Source organism: Lingula anatina, chromosome 4 (assembly GCF_051362555.1).
Source record: "Lingula anatina isolate TDL-2025a chromosome 4, LinAna3.0, whole genome shotgun sequence".
In the NCBI taxonomy this organism is placed as follows: domain Eukaryota; kingdom Metazoa; phylum Brachiopoda; class Lingulata; order Lingulida; family Lingulidae; genus Lingula; species Lingula anatina.
The window spans coordinates 10291191-10313608 of NC_141770.1; the positions used below are offsets into that span (position 1 = coordinate 10291191).

The window sequence follows — 22418 nt, forward strand, 5'->3', positions numbered from 1 at the left end:
ACTTGGCTTCACATTTGAACATTTCTCTTTATTACCGTCTATTGCACAACCTGACTGATGTACATAAAAGAAAGCTTTTAGGCAACATGTTATGTAGTATTAAATCTGTTTTACAGCAAGAGCACCAACAATGTGCAGTTATTATTAGAAAAATATTACATTCTGTGAAAAAGACCTCTACTTTGATAATACGTCTCACCTATAACCAAGTCCCATTCAGAACGCTACAACACAAAATAAAAATATACAAGACGATATAATCACAAGACAAAATACTGTTATCATTATAATCAATAATGATGGCAACAAAGCTACCTGTCGCATTAACATGATTATATGACAATAAACAATACTTTGACTTCACCTTACCACTCTGCATTAGAATTACAGTAGTAGCTTTTCTTCGAAACAACAGCTTAACTTGAAGTTAATTACACTCCAATATTGCAATCTCACAAGACACCTTCAGGAAAACAACTGAAGATCAGTTAACACCTTTTAATTTATGATAGATCCACAAATATTTAATTTATCTGTTGCCTGTTTCGTCTGTTCACTCACAACTAAATGACCTAATCAGGTAAAGGTGATCAGTCTTCACAATTAGATCGAGGGAATAAGGTAAGACTAAAACACCCTCGTGCAACTACTTGCATCTGCTAGAATCTTAAATTTCATTACATTGATTGGCTCAGCCCAAAACTCATGCCTTCAGATCTGTTAAAGTTGTAGCTTTTTTGCTTTTCATTACCTGCTTTCAAATTGATACCTCAAGGTTTTAACCAGCCGTTCCGCACTTTAAATTCATTTTAGATAAGATTGTAACCAGCTCAAATTTTTTATCTTCACCAAATATTGTATAATATATATATGAACAGCGACACTAACTCTGATCTTACTGTCATTTCAACCCCTACCTTCCACCCCAACAGCCACCAACCTCAAACTGCTCTTGTTGTAGCTTGAACTCGTCAGCAACCTCCTTTAATTAACTACAGGGGTGAATCCAGAGATATTTTCTGACAGTCTTCCAAATTATCTTCATTGATCCATCGGATCCTCCATTTTAGACTGTCTTCCGTCAAAAAAAATTAGATGCCCTTCAATGTAAACTTGAAAATCTGACCGTCTTCCAGAAGACCCAGAAGACGGCCTCAATCTGCCCCTGAAGTACATGCTATAGACATCATTTATCTGTATAATCTTGGGCCCCAATATTTAAACAGCCTTTATCTTTACAGTCAATTACAAGACTGACTTCTTCATCAATGATATCATACTCTGGAGGGAACTGTCACCACAATGATGGCCTCCAGCCAAGTGACACTAAAGCAATTCTGCCCTAGTATTGTGGACCATATGTCATTAAGGTTAATGACACTCAGTAAGGTTCTTAACAAATGTCAAGCACCTGATTGTCAGAATGAACTCCAACTAGCTAGATCACTGTTTCTCAGCACACTGGGCAATATCAAGCATGAAATTTCAGTGTGTATATTTGCAAGAGGCCTGGGTTGAAAATTCTCCTTTTAAACAAAACTGTTCAGGAGAACCCATCAAAATGAACAACAGCTCTTAGTACTATAAAATTGTCATTATACACTAGACCAAGGTCAATGACATTGTCAAACTGAACATTGAGAACAAATCTAAAGTTTGACAGTCAAAACGGGCTGTGTCTTGAATATTTTTTTTAGATTTCTTGGATCATTTTCAATTATATTATATTATATCTTGTCTCCATTTAAATGCTTGCATCATTCAGGTTTTCCCTTGCTTTCTCAGAGTATTGCCTTCATGCCACTGGAAAAATCTTGTGCCATCAGTGAGAGTTTTGCTATCAAGCTTGATTGTAGGATGCTTGCCGTGCAGCCACCCAAGCTGTGAACACATCCCTGAAAAGAACAACAACAACAAAAAATATATCATTTTCAAATATATCCAGTTTAAAATAAATTTTCTGTTGGGCCATTCTGAAACCATTTAAGGTCAGGTACAATTACAAACTAGAATAACAAACGGTATCAAAACATAAAATTACAGGTAGATTTTTTTCAATCTATATTTTCGTGTATAATTCATTATAAGTTTGTGTATAAATCTGCATACCTATTATCACTCTATCTATACCTGATCACTTGATACATTATATCTGAAGTATACAATATAGCCATACATATTTCATTATTAATTTTACCTGCAATGACTAACGACACACTGACTACTGCAGTATTCTTGGTCCCACTGTGGGTTTTCTACACTCGGGTTATTGCAGCCATCTCGTAAACACACTGGCAAAGGAGAGGGCTCTTCTTTGGGGGCTTCTGGAGCAGGGATCTGAAATGACCAAATGACATTTTATTGATTTATGGTGGACAAAATAAAAGACAATTAGGTTTTTAATTGATTCTGTTGACCCTTGTTGAATTAAATACACACAAATAAAAAATTATCATGTTGACTTCATGCCACTTTGAAAAAATGTTACCACCCAATGAAACAAATTTATCTTGCTGAAAAAAAAAGAAAAAAATTAAATATTTTCTTTTTTAATTTTGAAAATAAAAGGAAATGATGAAAATTAATATGCCAAATCTCTCACGAGTCTACTAAACACTACTTTTGCTGAAATGCAGATATACCACTCTAATCTGCTTTTGTCTAAGATGCATCAAAGTGCATTACAAATGCAAAGAATACATTTTAAGCCCACATATACAAACAGAGATATATAACAAAACATTTAGATACATGCATGACAGAAGTACTACAAAAAGAACACTGCGTATATGAAGGATATAAATGTAAAGTTGGACACAAAAAAATCCACATACACAATGGGGGCATACGTACAGCAAGGCAAACAGCCAGAGGCTGTACAAAAAACATTACAGCTAGAAGGTACATAAAATGCTCTGTCCCATTAGTGAAATGGTTGTGTAATAAGCACGGAACATCTGAAAAAAGTCTGTAAGACATCACATTCCTAAGAAAACAAATATCCTGTACCTGGTTTTCCATTTGACCACTAGATGCCAGCACTTGCTGAGGGTCTGAAATTGTGGTAGTTGTCTTTGGAGCAATTGACTGGAATTGCTTCAGCTGGTCAGGATTGACATGGAGCTAACCACAAAATAACAAAAGAAACACAAACCCATTAATAAAAACTACCTGAAAACTATTTTTTTTTTTAGATTTTCAGTGCTAAATAATTGTTTGCTACTCTGAAAACAACAAAACATCTGAAACAAAGATTTTTCTGTTTAACATGGGAGTGGTTGGTGATATGTATTCAGTAACTGACCTGATGAGGTTTTTATTGCAAAATTTGAAATGCTTCCACACATGGAAATTATTTTCCAATTTTAGCAATAATTCCATATACTGGACAAACAACCAAATTTATAATTTTTACCCCAAAATACAATTAGTGTGTACCTGTATAATCTTCTTTGTAATTTTCCCACTTGTCGTTGTGATCACTTTCATTCCGCTCTCAACACCCTCTGCTGGAACATTTTCTTGCTGATTGGTTAAAATCTCTGCTTTTGGCAAAACTCGGGTTAAATTTTTGTGACCCAGGAGGGAGGAAGGTGTCAGGGTGAGTGTAATAGGTTTTCCATCTTTGCCAGGAAATACAACCTGAAATTTCAAGTTATTTCATATGTACTCTGGAGCCTGAGAAATGTGCCATTTTGTCCTATTAAAAAAAAATTGTGTAAAATGTGAAGACTTAGACCATGATTATGCTAAAAAGTATAACTGTTTCTTAATAAAGCATAGTCTAAATGGATTTTAAAAACACTTTAACAAATTTGAAATCAAAAGGCTATCCGCAAAGTCTATCTAAAAGTAGAGAAATACATTAAACTTATAAAATCACAGAAAGAACAGAAAAGGTCTCTTTTGCACAGTTATGAAGACACTGAGATGTTTTTTAAAAATCATGTGTATTTCTCCAACAATTATTTTATGAATATGGCATAGAAACAAATGTATTAGTCATTTGATTGAGTAGTTTGAAGTGGAGCAAATTTTGATCAGTTTCATGACTGAACTCATGTCTATTGTTTTTCCTCTGGATTCAGTCTGCTTTTAGTAGGGCTTAAATTTGGTTTACCGCCTACTTTAACACCTATTTAGGCACAATTTAATCTGCAAAAGACCTGCCACCACTCAATGTTCCCTTTTCACAATTTCATCCACATGTATGAATACAATCACTCCCACTTCCACAACTTGGGGTATATTTCAAAGTGCTATCTCAGCCTTAAACTTAGCTTTATATGAAAACCACTTAAGTAAAATTAAATTTTGTTTAAAGCTTCCTTTATAAACCAAATGCTTAGCTTTAGTTGGATTTTAGGCAAAGTTTTGACGAAAACTGTCCCTACTTTTAAACATGGTAAAAAACCAAAATTAAAACATGTTTTAGGCAATAAATAAATAAAGAAAAATCCACACATGAAATGGGCTTTCAATATTTAACATCTATTAGAACACTTTATACCTTAGCTGTTGCTGGTTGTTGCTGTTGCTGAGACTGTTGTTGTTGTTGTTGCTGTTTAAAATTCTGTTCTGCTGTAACTGCATGTTCCCCTTCTTTACCAGCACCATCATCATCATCTGGACTTTGTTGACCCAAGCTTTCCTCCCCTTCAGCCTCTTCTTCTGCTTCCTCCTTTTGCTGTGGTGGAGGGGAAGGTTTCTTTTTCTTTGGGACAGGGGGCGTGTGCAGCTCTGCTCCTTCCTGAGTGAGATAAAAGTAATTTTGAGAGAAAATAAAAGAAAAAATGAGAGGTCTCATATCCCAGCCATGTATGAACAACTTTGCCAAGCTGAGAACATAATGAGAAAATTATTTAAATATTTGTCAGATGACATGTGGGCCTCAATGTGAGGCATTTTTCCTCCTTTTGAGAAAGAGGGAAGCCGGACTTACATAATTTGTTTGTAAAGGGAAGCAAGGGTGGTTAAAGGCAACACCCATGTTGCCCCACCCCTTTCATCGACCAAGTGTGCATATATTTCTTCTCTAATTATACCTGTGATACTTGAGTGGCTCTGTAGGCTGCAAGCAATTTCAGGTATTCTTTTTTCGCTGTCTCTGTTCTCTGCTTATACACCTGAAAAGAAAAAAAAAATGACATATATAATTATTTGAAACCATGTGAAAATATCCCTCCTTTGCTCCATTAGCAAAATATCATGTGACAACTGCTCTGACATTTAGTTTTAAGTACAAAATCATACTTAAGTAACAAAAAGAGTCATGTTCATCTCACAGCAAAAAGGCTGTAAGGCAAATCCCATCTGAAAAACATCATGCAAACACCCAAAACCTTTTCTAAATTTATAATACTTTACAACTTTCTTTACGGTAACATCATAGGAAAATAGGCAGCAAAGGAAAAAAAATGTGATTGCACTTTTTCCATACACGCAAGCCTGTATTATTTGTGTCCCCACACAGATGTGCCCAGTGCATCAAATACAGGTGAGAATATGCTGATAGTACCGAAATAACTACCATGGGTAGAAACAAAAAGCAAGTAATGCAAATGCATAACCTGACTTGTACTCTCTGCCTTAACAATCCTGACTAGCCTAAAGGTAAATGTAAGCTTGATTTGAGTTTTTTTTTTTTTAATCTCTTTAAGTTCAACATGTTCAACTCATAATTGGTCACTGACATGTGTAGAATTCCCCAGGCATTTTTACTTCCAGTTTAGTTTATGTTATCACTCACCACCTGTTCCCGGTTCTGGGGCAAAATCATTCATTGACATGTAAAATGCATAAACATGAACCACTACAAACAAGATTTTACTCAACTGTACCATATCATCATTTCCTAAAAAATAAAGTTCATGCTTATTATTCTATAAACTTTTGTGGGGGAGGGGGAGATTGTCTGGGAAGGAATTGTTTAGAGAGAGAGAGAGAGAGAGAGAGAGAGTCCTAGTTGGCCATGGGAAAGGGGTTGCCTGATAGCCCTACTTCCCTCTATATATGTCCAACTCCAGGTCACCTCATTTTTCTGGATATTGGCATTCAACCTCCTCTGCCTAGTAACAAGTAATGGAAATCACCGGAACTGGCCCAAAGTCTGGTGACTGCATGTTAAATAATAATGACAATTTCACAAATCCAATTTATCAGGATTTGGAGGAGAGTGGGGTCAGACTCCAAAACGACGAGGGTTTCGTAAGCATTTATCGTGGATTTCTACCGATGTCGAAGTGGGATTTACAAACGATGTAGCCGACGGGTTAGTTTAATGCAAGTGGAGTGAGTTTAATTGTAATTTGACAACTGTCTCTATTTTTTAAATTTTTAAATGTGTGTAGAGGGTATCCTTGTTTCACAAGCTCTCCCTGTTTTATTGACTCTAAGGGAGCCTATGGGGATTTAGCGACATTCGTTTTGAATATTTTAACCGATTTTGATGTTTTTTTTTTTTTGCTTTACGGTAGACTAGTATGGCATTTTAACATTGTTTTGTGTGGTTTTAAAGATAAGGCACCCTTTTTTAAAATCATGTAGCACTCTAAGGACAATTGTTTTCTAACCAATCAAGGTGACAGCTGAGCATGCCATGAACAAAAGCTGACTGCATGTATCGAAGGATATTTTCCAGGTTGTTTTTTTCCTAACTTAGGTCAAATTACAGCCTGTTGCGCAACAGTACTAATTCACTGTATGTTCTGTGGCACCTTGTTTTTTGCATTCTAAGATGTCATTCCCAGTGCATAGTGTTTCACCTATACAGCTAATTAGTTAACCCAACCTCTTGTGAATTCTTGCACTTTTTCTAGTCATATATGATGTCATGCAGTGCCGACAGCCTCCTTTTTGAGCTTTCTCAGATGATTTTCCTTGAAGAAGTTATGCAAGTCTAAATTATTGTGGCAAGTTATTATTTTTTTTTAATAAAAAGGAACAGTGTTATGTGATTTCAGCCTTAATAATGTGTGTGTATGTGTGCATGCACATGCCAACATGCATGTGTATGATTGTATATATGTGCTCTCACATATGTGTTCAGTAAAATAGTTATTATAACAATAATTGCAGATGAAAGCAAATCCTCCCCAAACTCACATTTTTACTATCTGGGTCAAGGTTGTCCCACATTGAAGCCACAATTTTGGAAATTTCCCCAAAAGTTGCACTGGGGTTCTGGCCCTTGATTGCTGCCTGTGTGTCTCGGAAGAAGAGGGCGTATGCTGATACTGGCCTGCAAAAGAATTGAGACACTTGTAAATAAATAATTAAATAAATAAATAAACCCTTTCATTGGGGTCACAAAATAATTTCTTTCAAACACTGATAACTGTCTTTAAATAAATGACAAATTGAGGAAATTATCAAAATTTTTGAAATTATTCATCCATAATGAATTATCTTCAGCACCTAGCAAAATGTCTATGCGCTGGTCTGAGCTAGGATTGAATACTCCACCGAGGGTTTATAACCTACAGATCATATCACAGTAAAAATCAAACAAATGGCAGTCTTTTGAATCTTGATCACCATATTCAAGTGAGACCGGTCCAAAAAAATTCTAACAACCATGTTTCTGCTCTGCTTTCTTAATTATTTTACATCCTCCATATGACTTACTTCTGGGGTTCATTTGGATCCTTCTTCTTTTTCTTCTTGGGAGTCCTTCCCCTTTTCTTCTTCACTGGGAGTCCTGGATCAGTAGCTGGCACAGGTGATGCCCTCTGGTGACCGGGACCAGCCAACTACAGCCATTGAAAAAAAAGAAAATTAACAAAACACTCTACAACATATACCAGTCATATTAGAGAATTTATCTATATTGCTTTCTTAAACTTAATTTTTGTATTACAAGATCAGTGAAGAGGCCTTTTTTAAAGAAACCAGCCAACTTCAGCCATTTCAAAAGCAAATTATTGAAGAAACTGTATGCCAAATACCAGTCATATTTCAGAATTTATCTATCGGTTAGAATTGCAAAGCTTTGATGAGATTTTATGAAGAGAAATGTAATGCTGCAAAGAGAAGCCATATTGTGGAATATCTACGTAGTTCACGTTTAGTAATTAAGCATCATCCAGAAGGTGTAGTTCTGATCCTAAAAAATTTCCACTAAAACAGTGTCAACACTATTCCTAAACAATATACAAACCTGTGACAAAGGCAGGCAGTCATCGCTATCCTCACTAGTGTCAGGTCGACTTGGGGACGAATGCGTTGATCCTGCTGGTGACACCACACCCCCCTCCATGTGACAATAGCTATTATAACAATGCCCTGGCGGGTGAAGGTAATGTCCGCCTCCACTTACAGGTAAATGGGGGACTTTAAAATAACCGCCAAACGAGTGGTCTGAATGGAAAGCCTGTGCTGATTGGTTCACAGACCTTGTCGTAAATGCTGAAATATGGCCACAGTATGTTTCAGAGCCGGTGGCTATACTACCTGTCTGATACTGGTCTTGTGGTTGAAATGCTGAAAAATTATTAGATAAGATGATATCAGGAATGTCTAATGTCTGGGGTGGGAACTGAGGCGTCACCTCTACAATTCCACCATTTTGGTAATCATCGTGATTTGCCGAGACTTCTGCAGCTATGATTGCGTTTGGTGGTGTCTCAAACGCGTGATCTGTGTGATGGTCTTGTTGATAGTAAACCTGCTGTGTCTGGTTAAAAGTCAAGCCTTTGTTGTTGTCTGCATAATTGCCAATAAAACTGTTCAATTGCAGCTGGTGAGACGTAGATGGTGCTGGTTGTGACAACTGATTTCCAAGACAAGCCTCACTGTTGACTGAATAGTCAATTGGCAGCGCATCAAATTCTTCCTCATTTATGCTGGGTACATAGTACATCTGTAAATAAAAAACAAATAAAAAATATATATGATTCACATATTCACAAAGTAATTTTTGACTATCTCGAAGGCTTTGAACCAGTCTATTGCCAATGCAGGACTCGGGTATGTCAATGTGGGAAGAACTTCCAAATCATCCTTATAATAAAAGAATAACAATTAAAAAATATCATTGATAATATCTATATTTATAAAATAATCACCCCTGAACATGGGAGTTGAGATACAGAAATATCTGTAGCAGAAGGTAATCCTTAGAACGTACTACAGACCACGCATTCTCATCATGGAAAAACTAAAATGGACAACGTCTGTCCCACAAAATCCAAGTCCACTGTGTAATACTTGTCAAATAATTTGTCATATTTTAAACCAAAATTTCATACTTATATTAACTGAGGTGCTAATAAATCTACATCTAGACATCTATGTACACATTCATGTTATTCAATATACCAGCATCGTTTTACATCATCATGCACATTCTCCAAAACCCAAATGTTCATAGAATGTCTTTGAAAAAGTTTGACAGTCGCAAAAGCAGCAGATCTATTGAACTAGAGGAACTAAACTTCACATCAAATAGCATAGTAGACCCTCGAGCCTCCCCCACCCACCCCAACTATTTCCAAAACAAAATGGCAAATTCAACCCTATTTCACTAAAAAAAAGAAAATGAATGTGTCCTACAGAAGTTAATGCATAGTGCCTTAGTTGCACTAATTCAATTTACAATTTCTTTTTCTTTTTTTTTTCAAGGAGAGAGGAGCTAAAGAACCCCCTCCCAACCCACCCATGCCACCATGAATCAACCAGCATTTTAGACAAGAACAGAACATATATATATATATATATATATATATATATATATATATATATATATATATATATATATATGATTACACCTACAGCCACATGCTTCCCCATAAAGCTGGTTATCAATAAGAAAAAAATCTTAAAATGAACCAAAATTACCTTCATTTAAGTCTTTTGTGGGGGGAATTACCATAATCATGTTCTTTCTTGGAAACACGTGAATGAAAGAAAAATCTTCATACTGTTCTGCCACAAATTAAAACCACAATCTTTCTAAAAACCCATCCATGCCATACCAGGGACTTAATCTCTTCAACTTAAAGCAACTTCTCAACAAAAGTCTTACTCTGATGGCCCTGTGGTGAATATATAACAATTTAATAATTAACATACATCATGCGAATAGAAATTGTTCCATCTTTCTTTCCCCTAGATTAACTTGTCCTTAGAACCCTCTCTAGTCCCAGGTGGTGTTTTCACAGAATAATAACTGACACAGTGTCCGGTAGAGAAAAGAACAGTGACAAGTTCACATTACTCTACTCATGTCAGTCATAAATATGATATCTTCTTGACTGGATCAGTTTTGGTACGCTTTAGCACTACTGCTAGCATTTAATCTGCTGATTTCTGACTTATTACTTGATTGAAGTACATGCTGTGGAATAATCATATAAAATTATTTCTTTCTTCTCTTTTTTCTTTTTCATTTGTCATCCAAGCAATATGGTTTGGCTTTATCTTGATCTGTTTTTAAAATTAAATACAAACATTTACATACTGATGGTAAGAAGCAATATGCTCTACCTCATTTGTACAAAAACACTTCACCTTATTGTAATTCATTAAAATTAAGATTTAGTCCTGGTAGACAGTCTTCCTTTACGGAAAGCACAGAGAATGTCACATCACAATGAAAAGGCTCTAACCCTTCAGGACCACAGACTCAGATTATAAATTCATGTAAGCAACACAGTTGCTCAAGTTCCTAACTTTTTCCCCTTCTTTTTCTCTTCCAGTGGTAGAACTACTTACTGAGATAATAGTTCTTTGACAACATTGATTCAGAACTGACTAATGTAAATCTCACGCGATTGCACCCCAAACCTACCCTAATCATGTCTGGATAACATGTGAATGGAAAATGTACCATTACCAACTGAAATTACAAAGAATAATTGCCAATTCTCCAGTCCCCATTCTGGCATTAGTCAAATCATCTAATCTTCCCATTATTCAGTCATTACTATGGACCAAAATTGCCAGCTGACTTCAATGAGAAGATTGATTTAGTCAGCACCATATCAAATCCTATTAGGAATTCTTGTTGACTAGAAATTGCAATAGGAGTTATTTCAGTGATACTTTTTTTGGAGGTGTGTGTGTGTGTGTGTGTGATTGGGGGGGGGGGGAGGGTTCTACCTTCTACCATATTGTAGAGGGTTTACTCTAAGGATATACATGGTTTTGCCTATTAATTAAAAAACTTAGACTAGTCAAACATAGTGTCACTGTAAGATTATTTGGCACTGAGTTTTTGTTAACTCTATTTTGATTACTAAATGATCCAAATCTTTTTTTGGCACACATCCACAATTTTATTTTATGTATTGCATCACATCTTGCATAATTCACATATATATACACACCAACATCAGATAGCACAGGGGTTTAAATACTATTAATGTTTCATGTACAATAACAGACCCAGATCAAATACACCATCCAACATAGCAATCTAAGTATTGGTAATGCTAATTACTCAGTTATCCCAAGACAAATTCCACATAATTGGGTTTATATTACTACATTAGATCCCATTTGAACAAAGATAAACATATGGGGGCACATTTAAGACTGCATTATATATTATTCCATAACACGGTGCATTATGATAATCATCATTATGTAACAAAGCTACTTAGACATCATGTAGTAAAGCTACCTCTCTCTCTCTCTCCCTTTCTCTCTCTCTCAAAAAATATGATATACTAGACAGGTATTTATTGTGCATGTTCTCAAATGACTTACATTTTGCATTAATTTATTTAAATTTTCTCAACTGTTTCCAATGCATTAGTTTCTGATAACTATATTCTGTAAGACAGACAGATGCTACTTTGAATATTAAATAATTTAAAGATGAAGAAAAAAAGAACTATCATGAAAATTTTGTTTTATTTTCATTCCAAATAGCAATAAGTCAGCACAATTCCTGTAAAACATCAGCTCTCCCAAGAGGCCTAGTACTCTAGTACACTACCTACACTACCTGCAAATTAAGTTTGTCATTATCACCCCTTGGACGACATAATGGCCCTTTGGGGACCTTTCACTCTGACCTGGTCAAAACTCATTACTAGTAATCTGGCTATTTTCTCCCAAGGGTCTGTGAACAATCATATATATATATATAGAGAGAGAGAGAGAGAGACAGATAGTAAGACATCTATTTTGTGTTCTGTCTGATTGAATCATACTTAGTGAGCAGAGGTACAAACAGAAAATAACATTTATTTTTACAATATATAAATGCTTGCAGGTCTGCAACAATATCCGTACAAAATGATAATAACATTATTAGCACTGGCAAATGTATATTGAGATGGAATCTTAAATACAAACTTCACATATATCACTGGCGTCGTTGCCTAAAATGCTGTAATGCAGCTGAAATCCATGTAAATCTTTATCAAAATAGTCAACTGTAGTAGTCTTTGAATTATAAAATAAAATGTTACCTGAAATCATCATCACCTTTTCTTTTGTGACCTTTTACATTAACCACCTGTTGATTTGTTTGCACTGTATGTGGTAACACATATATATATATATATACAAACCCTTTTTGGATCACCACAAATTCATGCACAAACACACACAGAAACATATTCATAGTACATACACACAGAACAGGTGGCATCAGTTTTCCCTACCTTCTCGGTCTAAAAATCCAAGCGATTAAAGGCTAGATTTACTATCAAGTGACGCAGTCGAGTCTGAGCTGGTACGCCTCACATGTGCATGCAGATATAGACTACTGCTACCAGGAGACACGTAGAACCCACATCAAAAATTGCATAACACTAAGTGAATTAAATTTTTGATATACTTCAACTGTACATATGGGTAAAAAAAAAAAACTTGATAAATCTTAGAAAAAAGAATTCATATCAAACTGCATATATGTATATAGAATTAATCACGTGAGAAAAGCTTCAATGTGAACATCACATTTAAGGATAGAAATGAGTTATTATTATGGAGAAGAATAAAGAAAGTGCCATCAAGCTTTTACAGGCTTTTTTTTAAAATCAAAATAGAATATGAAAATGTATGTATGATGTTCACATTAAAACAATACCAATAATAATATTATGATAATAAACAATCAAATATATAAATAAGTTCCTAGAAATTTCAACAATTTCTCCTAAATCACCATGGTATTTATATATATCCTATCCAAAACAGCTGAGAAAACCATGATGGTTTATTAACTTTTTTTTCGAATTCTAAATTTAATTTTACCATTATGTTTGAAATGCATCAATCTCCATCTCCATTACAGGAGTAATTGTTAAAAAAAAAAAAAAAAGACTCAATTCAACAGGTTAATGAAATGTAACTTTAAGATCAGGTATACCTTGTTGATTAAGCTGAAAGTGATGAATAAAAATTTAACACTCACCACGGCGTGTGCCTTAAAAAATTCCTTGGCTAGTACATGATCAATACCCAACACTAATACTACTAGTAAAGTTAACACTAACACTAAATAACTTCATGAATAATTAAAGTAGACATAAATGGTAAAAAAAAAATTACCTTTTGTGGAGGCCACCCATTCAAGAGACTACAATCACCTTGTCTCTCATAGTTCCAAACAGCGACATTGTGCATTTTGTTTTCTCAAAAAGAGTCCAAAATGATACATGCATTACACTTTCAAATTCACTGAAGAAGGCCACTGCAAATAACTTCTTTAGTCCACTCTTAGAACTGCTCTACCTGCTTACACTCCTCTTAATCTCATAGTTACACTTTTCTCTTCCAACAACTATGGGAAGTGAGTTTTGTTAAAGAAAGTCGACTATTTATTACTCTTCATGAATCCAGTTTTCTAAGGCCCTTTCCTGGCACATGTAGTTTCCATCAATTGACAGAGGATTCCTATGACCAATCAGCAATGTCAAAAATTAAAAGAAGCCTGATGGATTCTTTTTTTTTTTCTATCAAAAAAACCCTCCTGTCTGTCATATTTAAATTTTCCAAAAAAAAAAAAAAGCTTCTGATCTTTAGGCAGCTTTAGCAATCCTTCAATAAAAAAAAATGTTGCAACCTCAACAACGTTTTCTGTCAACAGCGAGTTATCCCATAGATTAAAGATCCCTCAGGAACCCTTCATCTTTAATGTCCCCAAGTTCTCTTGCCTAGGGTACTTCACAATAGCAGTTACAACTTTAGAATGCTTAACTGTGTTTGATGGTGCAATCTAAATACAGATGTCACCCAAGGCTTTCCACTTCAACATATGTCAATCAAAAAGACAGGCAGCAGCTTTTGTTGATGGGGAAATAAGTGGCTGTTCTAGCAGTGAGTTTGCCTCCCCCAAGAGACCACTGGCTTTAATTGTGTGCTCCATTTTTAGCATTTAATTTTTAACCAAATGCTCATTTCAATTTGATTTCAATAAAAGATAAAAAGTAAAAAAAAAATTATTCTTTGCTTAAATATAAAATGGTAGTTTTCTTTTTGAAAAGTAACTACTTTATAAAATACCAAACCAAAAACCAAAACAGACAATGCAAAAGTGAAGCAAATCTCCTTTATAAAAAGAAGTTTCCACATCTACCCACTAGAGTCCTCAATTTTTTACAAACATCTCTTTTCGTAGTATGAAGAATTGGGAATGGCCAGGACAGAAAATAAGGTGGGTCAACTAACCTAGTACCTAATATTTATTTAAGGGAAAGTATGGTAACTGCTCACAAAATTTGAACAAACTTAAATCATCCTTTCTCCAAAACTATCCTTAATAGTGCCATCTGAAAATCATCATTCAAAAGATCTGGAAAGTATGGTTGTGTGTAATACTTTTCATTTTGAAAGCAACTAAGAGTAAAAAAATTTTTTAAATGGAATAACAAAGGTATACGAACTTAAGCGCTAAACTTTTAGAGAAATTACCATAACCTTATCAAATATTGAAATGAAATGGAAATGAGAGAGAGCGCCCACCACCTGCTCGACTCAGTTACACTGAGGCATGTGCAGGCTAACCACTAGAGCGTGCAAAATTTCACCCAATTGTTGAAATTAAATCAATTTGTCTAAAAATAGGACAGACATGTACTGTACATACCCTATAGTTTAAGTTGTGCATCAGTGTTTGTTATGCATCAATAACAAATATATACTAATATAGAAATTAACATGAATTTAGGAAGAACTAATAAATGATTAGAGTTACTGGCTTTTTTAACAAAATAAACAAATAAATAAACTGTACATAAGTCTTGGCAAGGGAAATAAGACATTTTTCACAATAGAGATATTAGGTAAACTAACTGACAGTAAGTAGCAGCATTTTTCAAAATATATATAAATTAATAAAAAGAAATTCGACCCATGGCCCATCAAGTAACACCCCTTAATTCACCTGTCTCAAGAGTTTTAGGTCTTAATTGCAAGAGCAGCCCAGGGATTTATAACAATAATATCATCCCTAAAGATAATTTTCTGATATAATGACAAAACTAATCAGAGCTGATCTAACAGGTTGTCTAAGACAGGATTTAGATTAACAAACAAAGGTTTGATCAGCAGCCATTTTCACAAAAGACTGATCTAAACTTTTAGAGCAAACATTATAGTCTACTTGTATTTCAACACAAGATAGATAATTAGTAGTTTGATTATTTTAATAAATGAAATATTGCACTGGATTTAAAAACAAAAGAGGCATTGAAGTTATTTTAAGTGAACTATTATGGGTTTATCTTAAACTTGATTAGGCTAGATTTGGTTGAATACAGGTTTAGTCTAAATTATTAGCTAAAGGTTCTCTTGTGAAAAAGGACGCCAGATATGTCTAGCTAGAACAACGTGAGTTTCAGTGCCTTCTGGATGTTGGAAAGTAATTATTGTTACCCAGAAGCTCAAGAAGGGGGGGGGGGGGGGGCGGGGGGGGGGGGGGCGGGGATGCAACAGTGGTCCAACAGGTAGCACAAGAAGATAACTGCACTCTGAATATGCCGCAAGATCACATTACTTGGTAAGAATGAAGCATATCAGGATTTTGAGACTGAACAGACTGAGGGATATTTTTGGGATTTAAAAAAAGCTGATCTCTGAAAAACAGTGCAAGCAAAACAATATAACTTAGGCAGACTATCAGGTTGGGGGAGGGGGGGGGGAAGAAGTAGAAAGATGTGTCTAAAAATATAGCACGACACCTTGATTATGATTCATAATTTTGATTTATAAATGAAACATTTTCATAATCAGCAATAACTGAACTATTTCTAACAGCAAAAACAGAGACTGAATCGATTTGAACATTAAACACCAAAATATCAATTAGTTACCAGACAGGTGTTAAGAATGAAAGTGAAAGGACCCCAAGGAGTAACTATTATTTCAGTGAACAATCAAGGCATGTATAACGTACAGAAAGTTCTGTTTATCCAACTGCCAAGACAGATCTGTATCAGAACGATAACAATATATATCAATAACCACACAATATATTTCTCTTTGTAAAAACCCATCAGTCTAATGTTTTTGTGTAAAGACTCGAATAGGCATGATACCAACACCGCAGTTTTGAACTAAAATTAATTTCACAAGGGATGGCAGACAAAAAGACTGTTTGAAGAAAACAAGAGATGAAACTGTAGACAGGCAAGCAGATGGAAGCAACATTTATGATTGTACATTGTGCATTTGTCACTTACCTGAGCAAGAAAAATAAGCACAATATGCCACAGCTAATGCTACACTTTACGACCAAACTAGCAGAAAATGGAGACATTTTTAAAGACCCATTTGGTTCAGAAAGATCAATCCTTGTACTGATATCCTTTATCATTTCATCACAAATGATTTTCATATTTCCGAAATTGACAAAAGCATCCACTGTACATTAGGAACAAGGATCTTTAAAACGAATAACCCTAACAATTTAAAACTAAATCAAAACAGCAAAATCACTGGAAACTCACATTCATGACAAGGACAATTAATTATTTTAAGTTAAAAGGGTTCATAGACATATAATCTGAAATACAAATGGAAAATTCTTTTTCTTTACAAAGCAGATACAAAGATCCATGTTCTAAAATGCTTGAAAGTACATATACATATACAAAGGGACATAAAATGAACCTCTTATGGCCAAAAGTGAAAGAATATATATACCACATGCCCTAAAGCACACTCTGAAGTTTTAAATTCCAAAACTCAGATCTGCAAAGACTTTCAACCCAAAAATGGGGACTCAAAGAATTTATATGTATAAACTTAGTTGCATTGAACTACCTTAAAGAAATACTCGAAGAAATTGACTGATTTGACATTTTAATCATCTAATTCTTTTATGTTTTTAGTGGAAACTTTACACTCTTACTAGTCTATATAGTGCATGTACAATCCAACTTAAAGTTGCAAGAATAATAATAATAATAATAATAATAATAATAATAATAATAATAATAATAGTAATTACTCAAAGAAAAATAAAACATAAACTGCGTTCATACATCAGCATGTGTCATTATGGCTACTAAAACACCAGACCTGCCTAACCTCTAACTGCTCCTCTCTCCCTCAGCATTGTGATTTCATATGAATCTAGCTCAGGTACACTAGTTACTAGTAGCCCCAGAACTGCATTTAGTCCAATTTCACAAACACTACATTAATAAATTATTAATTAATAGACAGAAGTTTTGAAGTAGGTCTTAAAATAAAGACTGAAAAATATGGCCAACTTTAATATATGATAAATCTATGGCTACTGCAATCCAGTCAAATAAAGTAAAACATTAATTAGCTATTTTTATTTATTCATTTATTTATTTATTTATTTATTTATTTATTTATTTATTTATTTATTTATTTATTATAAAACAGGCTTAACATTCTCACTAGTGTACTATTACTGATTTATCTTGGGCCAAGAAAGACTAAAATTTTAGACAGACTAGAAAAGGAGTTTTTTTTTTGTTTTTTTTTGAGAGAGAGAGTTCTTCTTTTATTCTCTTATAGCTTAAAGGTACCGATGCAAAATAATACTATAACAACAGCATATTCCTTGTTAACACACATTCTACAAAGTCCAATTTCTGATGTTCATTAATGTTAACAAGGAGAAAAAAAAAAGAAAAGAAAAATCTACCCCCAATTACCAAAAGAACTTGTGGTTTCTTTTTCAATAGAATCCCAAACCATCACCTGCTGCAACTATTGATTTTTCCTTTAATCAGTGCACCATACTGCTTATAACATCAGGGGCACTGGTATGCTAAACAAGGGCCCTTAACATGCATTGCCTCAGCATTAAACTAATAATCCTGCATAAGGGCCTTAATATCAATAATAAATGATCCTGTTATGTATTCCATTGAAATTTTCTCACCTGTTTTCCTTTAAATCAATGTACCTTTGATGTAACATTAAATACAAGCTGTTGAATATTTGGCATCATTAAACCATCCCATGCACCTGTGGATTGAGAGGGTCTCATTATTTATCATCCTGCTTCCGTTGGTTTTTGTTTTATAATTCGTTAAGTCAGATGCTGTAAATCTGTGTAACCACCTGAGTTTGCCATGGCAACTGGAGGCGCATTTCCACTTAAGTTGAGACGGACCAACTTTGCAAATACTAGTAGTACTGTCCAAGCAGACAATGGGCCTTTTCACCTTTTCACAAAATGTCATCTTGGACTGCATTCAGATTCACACGTTCTACCAGCTGGGTTGGGCCATTTTTGCAGAGGATTCTCGCTAAAGTGCAATCAGTGGAATCAGCCTCATTGTCTGACATGCCTACTCAAGCAGCTAGGGGACCGTAATGACTCTTGGCTGTCACCTTGATTGGTTAGAAACATTTGTTGTAAAAATTGCTACATAATTTAAAAAATGGGCATAAAGTTTAAAACCACATAAAACGATCTTAGAGTGCCATACTGGTCTACCATAAAGTAAAAAAAACTCTCTGATCAAAATCAGTTAAAGTATTCAAAACGACTGTCATTAAATCCCCATAGGCTCCCATAGAGTCAATAAAATATTTTTAATAATGTAGCAATTTTACGACAATCATTTCTAACCAATCAAGGTGACAGCTGAGTGTGACTGTAATTAACAATAGTGTGTTGATTAAGCTGATTCTACTGATTGGACTTAAGCAAGAATCCCCCGCAGCAGAGTTGGATCAATCTATGTAGAACTATAGGCTTCATTCACATGCAATGTCTATTTTCTAAATTCTATTTTCTATTCGCGGTATGTCTTATGATCACAGGCTGTGCCCTGAATATCCCGCGGCGTAATTACTGGCAGCGCGAGCCAGTTACTATAAGTTACTATAAGTAACTGGCTCGCGCTGCCAGTAATTACGCGGCGGGATATTCAGGGCACAGACCGTGACCATAAGATAGCGCGAATAGAAAATAGAATTTAGAAAATAGACATTGCATGTGAACGAAGCCATAGTTTCATTTAGATGCACAGTTCCTTAGATTGCAAAATAGTAATCACAGTTGTCTACTGAAATACATAGTAAGTTAAACTGCCATAGCTTCAATGGAAATGCAACCCATGATTATCAACTTTCTGGTGAAAAAAAAATCAGGCCCATAATACACAGGTAAATTAAAATCTTTCTTCCCATACTTTTAGTTTAAAACACCTGTCTAGCTAGCTCGATTTAAACACTCTGAATGCTCACTGGATAAGAAAATGATTGCTTTCGGTGCTAAAAAGACAAAATTTAATAAGTATACTGAATCCTTAAGCATACTGTAGGTGTCTGCCAAAAACTCTTTATTACCTGCCTAACATACATTCTTTAAACCTTTAGTGTTCAGTGACTAAATTAATTTACATTTAATACAAAACTATTAATCTTAATTCACTGCATAAGGTATAGATCATTAGGGACTGACTGCTAATGTAAATGTAAGGCTTGTTAATTAGTCACTTTTGCAGTACAAAATCCATCATCAACTTATACTTGCTAATTACGCTTGTTTTATATGTTCATTCATTCAACTTTCTTTTTTTTTTTTTTTTTTTTTTTTTTGCAAAAAATTGAGCACACTAGAACTTCAATATCCCCAACCTCTCCTTGAAGCCACTAATTGTGATAACTATGCAGCAACCTTCAGAGCAACAAAATAAATACAATAAATAACATATGAATAAGATGATTTGGATAGATGGAAGAATGGATGGATGGATCATAGGTGAGTAAATGGGTGGGTGAATGAATGAATGATTGAATGAATGAATGACTTTATCAGAATGGAGGAGAGACTGGAAGCACAAATAATTTCTGAGAACTGTCCTGCAAAAGTACTAGTACACTGATCTGAATTATAAAGAACTAGTTCTGAACCATTTTGAGTTTACCAGTCATTTGCAAAACAGAAATCTTACAAAACCTGAAGAAGTGGGAATTGTGGTCCATCTGGAAAATGATAAGCACATGCCATACAACAACCCAACAAAGGGCCTGTTTTCATATATTGTTTTGAGTAGACATCAACATTCTATTTTCATTTATAGATCAATTGACAGTATTTTAAGCTTGAGTTTTGGTTTCACTCAAACCAATAGTTTCAAATTCAAATGTTGAAAACTAAAACATGGCATATGTTAGTGTTTATAATTGGCCACCTCTGAGATTAAGATTAGTGCAGAAGTATTTTCAGAACAGGACCATCTCACAAAATCACTTTCTTTTGCTTAGATCAGCTTAGATCACTGCTTATGTTCAGGGTTGAAGAAAATGTAAATATTTAAAAAAAAAATGTTTTTCAAAGCAATGTTTTTTTTTCTTTTCACAATACACAATGGAATTTCCTACCTTTTCCTTGCACTTACTCCGTTTGAAAGATTTGTCCATGCAGTACAATTATTAATTTTCAAACATTTTTCGATATGTAAAAATTACTTGGGCAGTACAATTATTAATTTTTGAATATTTTTCCACATGGTACAATTATTCAGACAGTACAATTATTTGGAACTTAAGAGTACAGTAATATCTACTTTCAATTACCTAGTGTATCAATTCAAGACATTTTGACAAAACTTTCTACAGTAGAGCAGCATAGTTTGAACTACAAATAATGATTTTGGTGTTCCTACAGAAAAAATTGAACAGCTTCACTTTATTTGGCATTTATTTAGTTGAATACATAGATGAGACATTACTATATTAGAGATGCCAACCTCTGGAAATCCAAAATCTGGAGATTCTAAAATTTTGCCAAGTGGGAGAAGGGAGGGGGGGGGGGGGGGACATGCTGATGTGTTCATTGGTTGGAGGAAAGAGAGAGCACTCACTCTCTCAACCCTTCCCTCCCCCCTCGAAACAATTAGGCGAAAATTAAGAAGCTGATAGTGGTGCAAATTTTCAAATTCGTTTTAATCTTGGATATTTGGTTACCTCAGTCCTGTATAGGAGACCTAGAGACTCATTCTGTATCTGGGAGATTCCCGGATTATCTGGGAGAGTTGACATGAATGCTATTTTGTGCATATTCTACTGAACATGTGTACCAAATGTGTCTTGGGACAATGTTGCATAATGTTGGCTGTTAAGTGTTGCATGATTCCTTGGATGCGCTTACTTAATTATTCCGGCGGTTTGCCATCATTCTGAAGGTTTGCTATTTCGAAATACAGTTCGTTCTTCTGCAATACGTTTTAGGGCAAAGAAAGAAAGAAAGACCGAGCACGTCAAATTATGCAACAAATGCAATTCATGAAGCGCTTCTATTTTATCACTAGACCGTGAATTAACCTTTGTAAGACAACACTTCTGAATAGCGAACCATGAGACTTTGGAATAGCGAACCCCAGATTTCAGAGGTCCTAAAATACTTAGTCGATTTAGAGCATTTTTCGGCATTTTTCGTAATAGCACTGCAGGGCAGGCCCCGGTTCTTTACCCGGTGCATATCCATGGAGAAAATATCTGGTTATTTTGTCCATGTGTTGTCATTCCACGGTAATCACGGCATTTTTCGTAATAGCACTGCAGGGCAGGCCCCGGTTCTTTACCCGGTGCATATCCATGGAGAAAATATCTGGTTATTTTGTCCATGTGTTGTCATTCCACGGTAATCAATCCGACCAGATTCGACCATGCTCAAGCATCCAATTACCTATAAACATATGTTTCTAGGGAGGATATCTTGCATGGCAAAAAAATTTTATCATTGGTCATAGTAAATATCATTCCAGTAAAACAATTTACTATAAACTGTACATAAACACTTTGAATAAATAAAAACAAAAACTCACCGGCTTCTAAGGTTTGACCTTCACCTCTCGTGAATACTCGCGAACTAAATCTTGTCGGTTAATTTCTTTTTCAAAAAAACACAAATTATGCCATTATTCCTACTCAAAACATTTGTAAATCTTTGGATCATTAGCTTCCATCGACTCAGAAACGTTTTACTTATCAATTCACTTTATGTATAAACTTTCCCACGCCCC

The 22418-nt window shown here is 34.8% G+C and overlaps 1 protein-coding gene across 7 annotated transcripts; it reads right to left on the bottom strand.

The window, feature by feature from the left end:
- Positions 1-7: 7 nt before the first annotated feature.
- Positions 8-22403, bottom strand: LOC106160444 (TOX high mobility group box family member 4). Of its 7 annotated transcripts, none has more exons than XM_087011797.1 (10): positions 22221-22403; positions 8159-8860; positions 7627-7751; positions 7105-7240; positions 5046-5126; positions 4511-4750; positions 3439-3642; positions 3010-3123; positions 2198-2337; positions 8-1895 (listed from the first exon to the last, which is right to left on the bottom strand). In XM_087011797.1, the coding sequence occupies exons 2-10, from the start codon at positions 8858-8860 to the stop codon at positions 1841-1843; spliced, it is 1797 nt and encodes a 598-aa protein (XP_086867923.1). In that variant the 5' UTR covers positions 22221-22403; the 3' UTR covers positions 8-1840. The 7 variants fall into 7 exon arrangements, with proteins under 7 accessions (XP_086867923.1, XP_086867921.1, XP_013392522.2 ...); XM_087011795.1 differs by lacking the exon at positions 22221-22403 and adding an exon at positions 21866-21895; XM_013537068.2 differs by lacking the exon at positions 22221-22403 and adding an exon at positions 13507-13740.
- Positions 22404-22418: the final 15 nt, after the last annotated feature.

What these genes read in the sequence shown, in the direction of transcription:
- LOC106160444 (XM_013537068.2), bottom strand. Translation starts at nt 13,581, where the DNA reads ATGCACAATGTCGCTGTTTGGAACTATGAGAGACAAGGTGATTGTAGT. An exon ending in ATGGGTGGCCTCCACAAAAG is followed by an intron (nt 8,861 to 13,506) that starts GTAATTTTTTTT and finishes TTTTATTTACAG; the next exon opens with ATGTACTATGTACCCAGCAT. An exon ending in GATCCAAATGAACCCCAGAA is followed by an intron (nt 7,241 to 7,626) that starts GTAAGTCATATG and finishes ATTCTTTTGCAG; the next exon opens with GCCAGTATCAGCATACGCCC.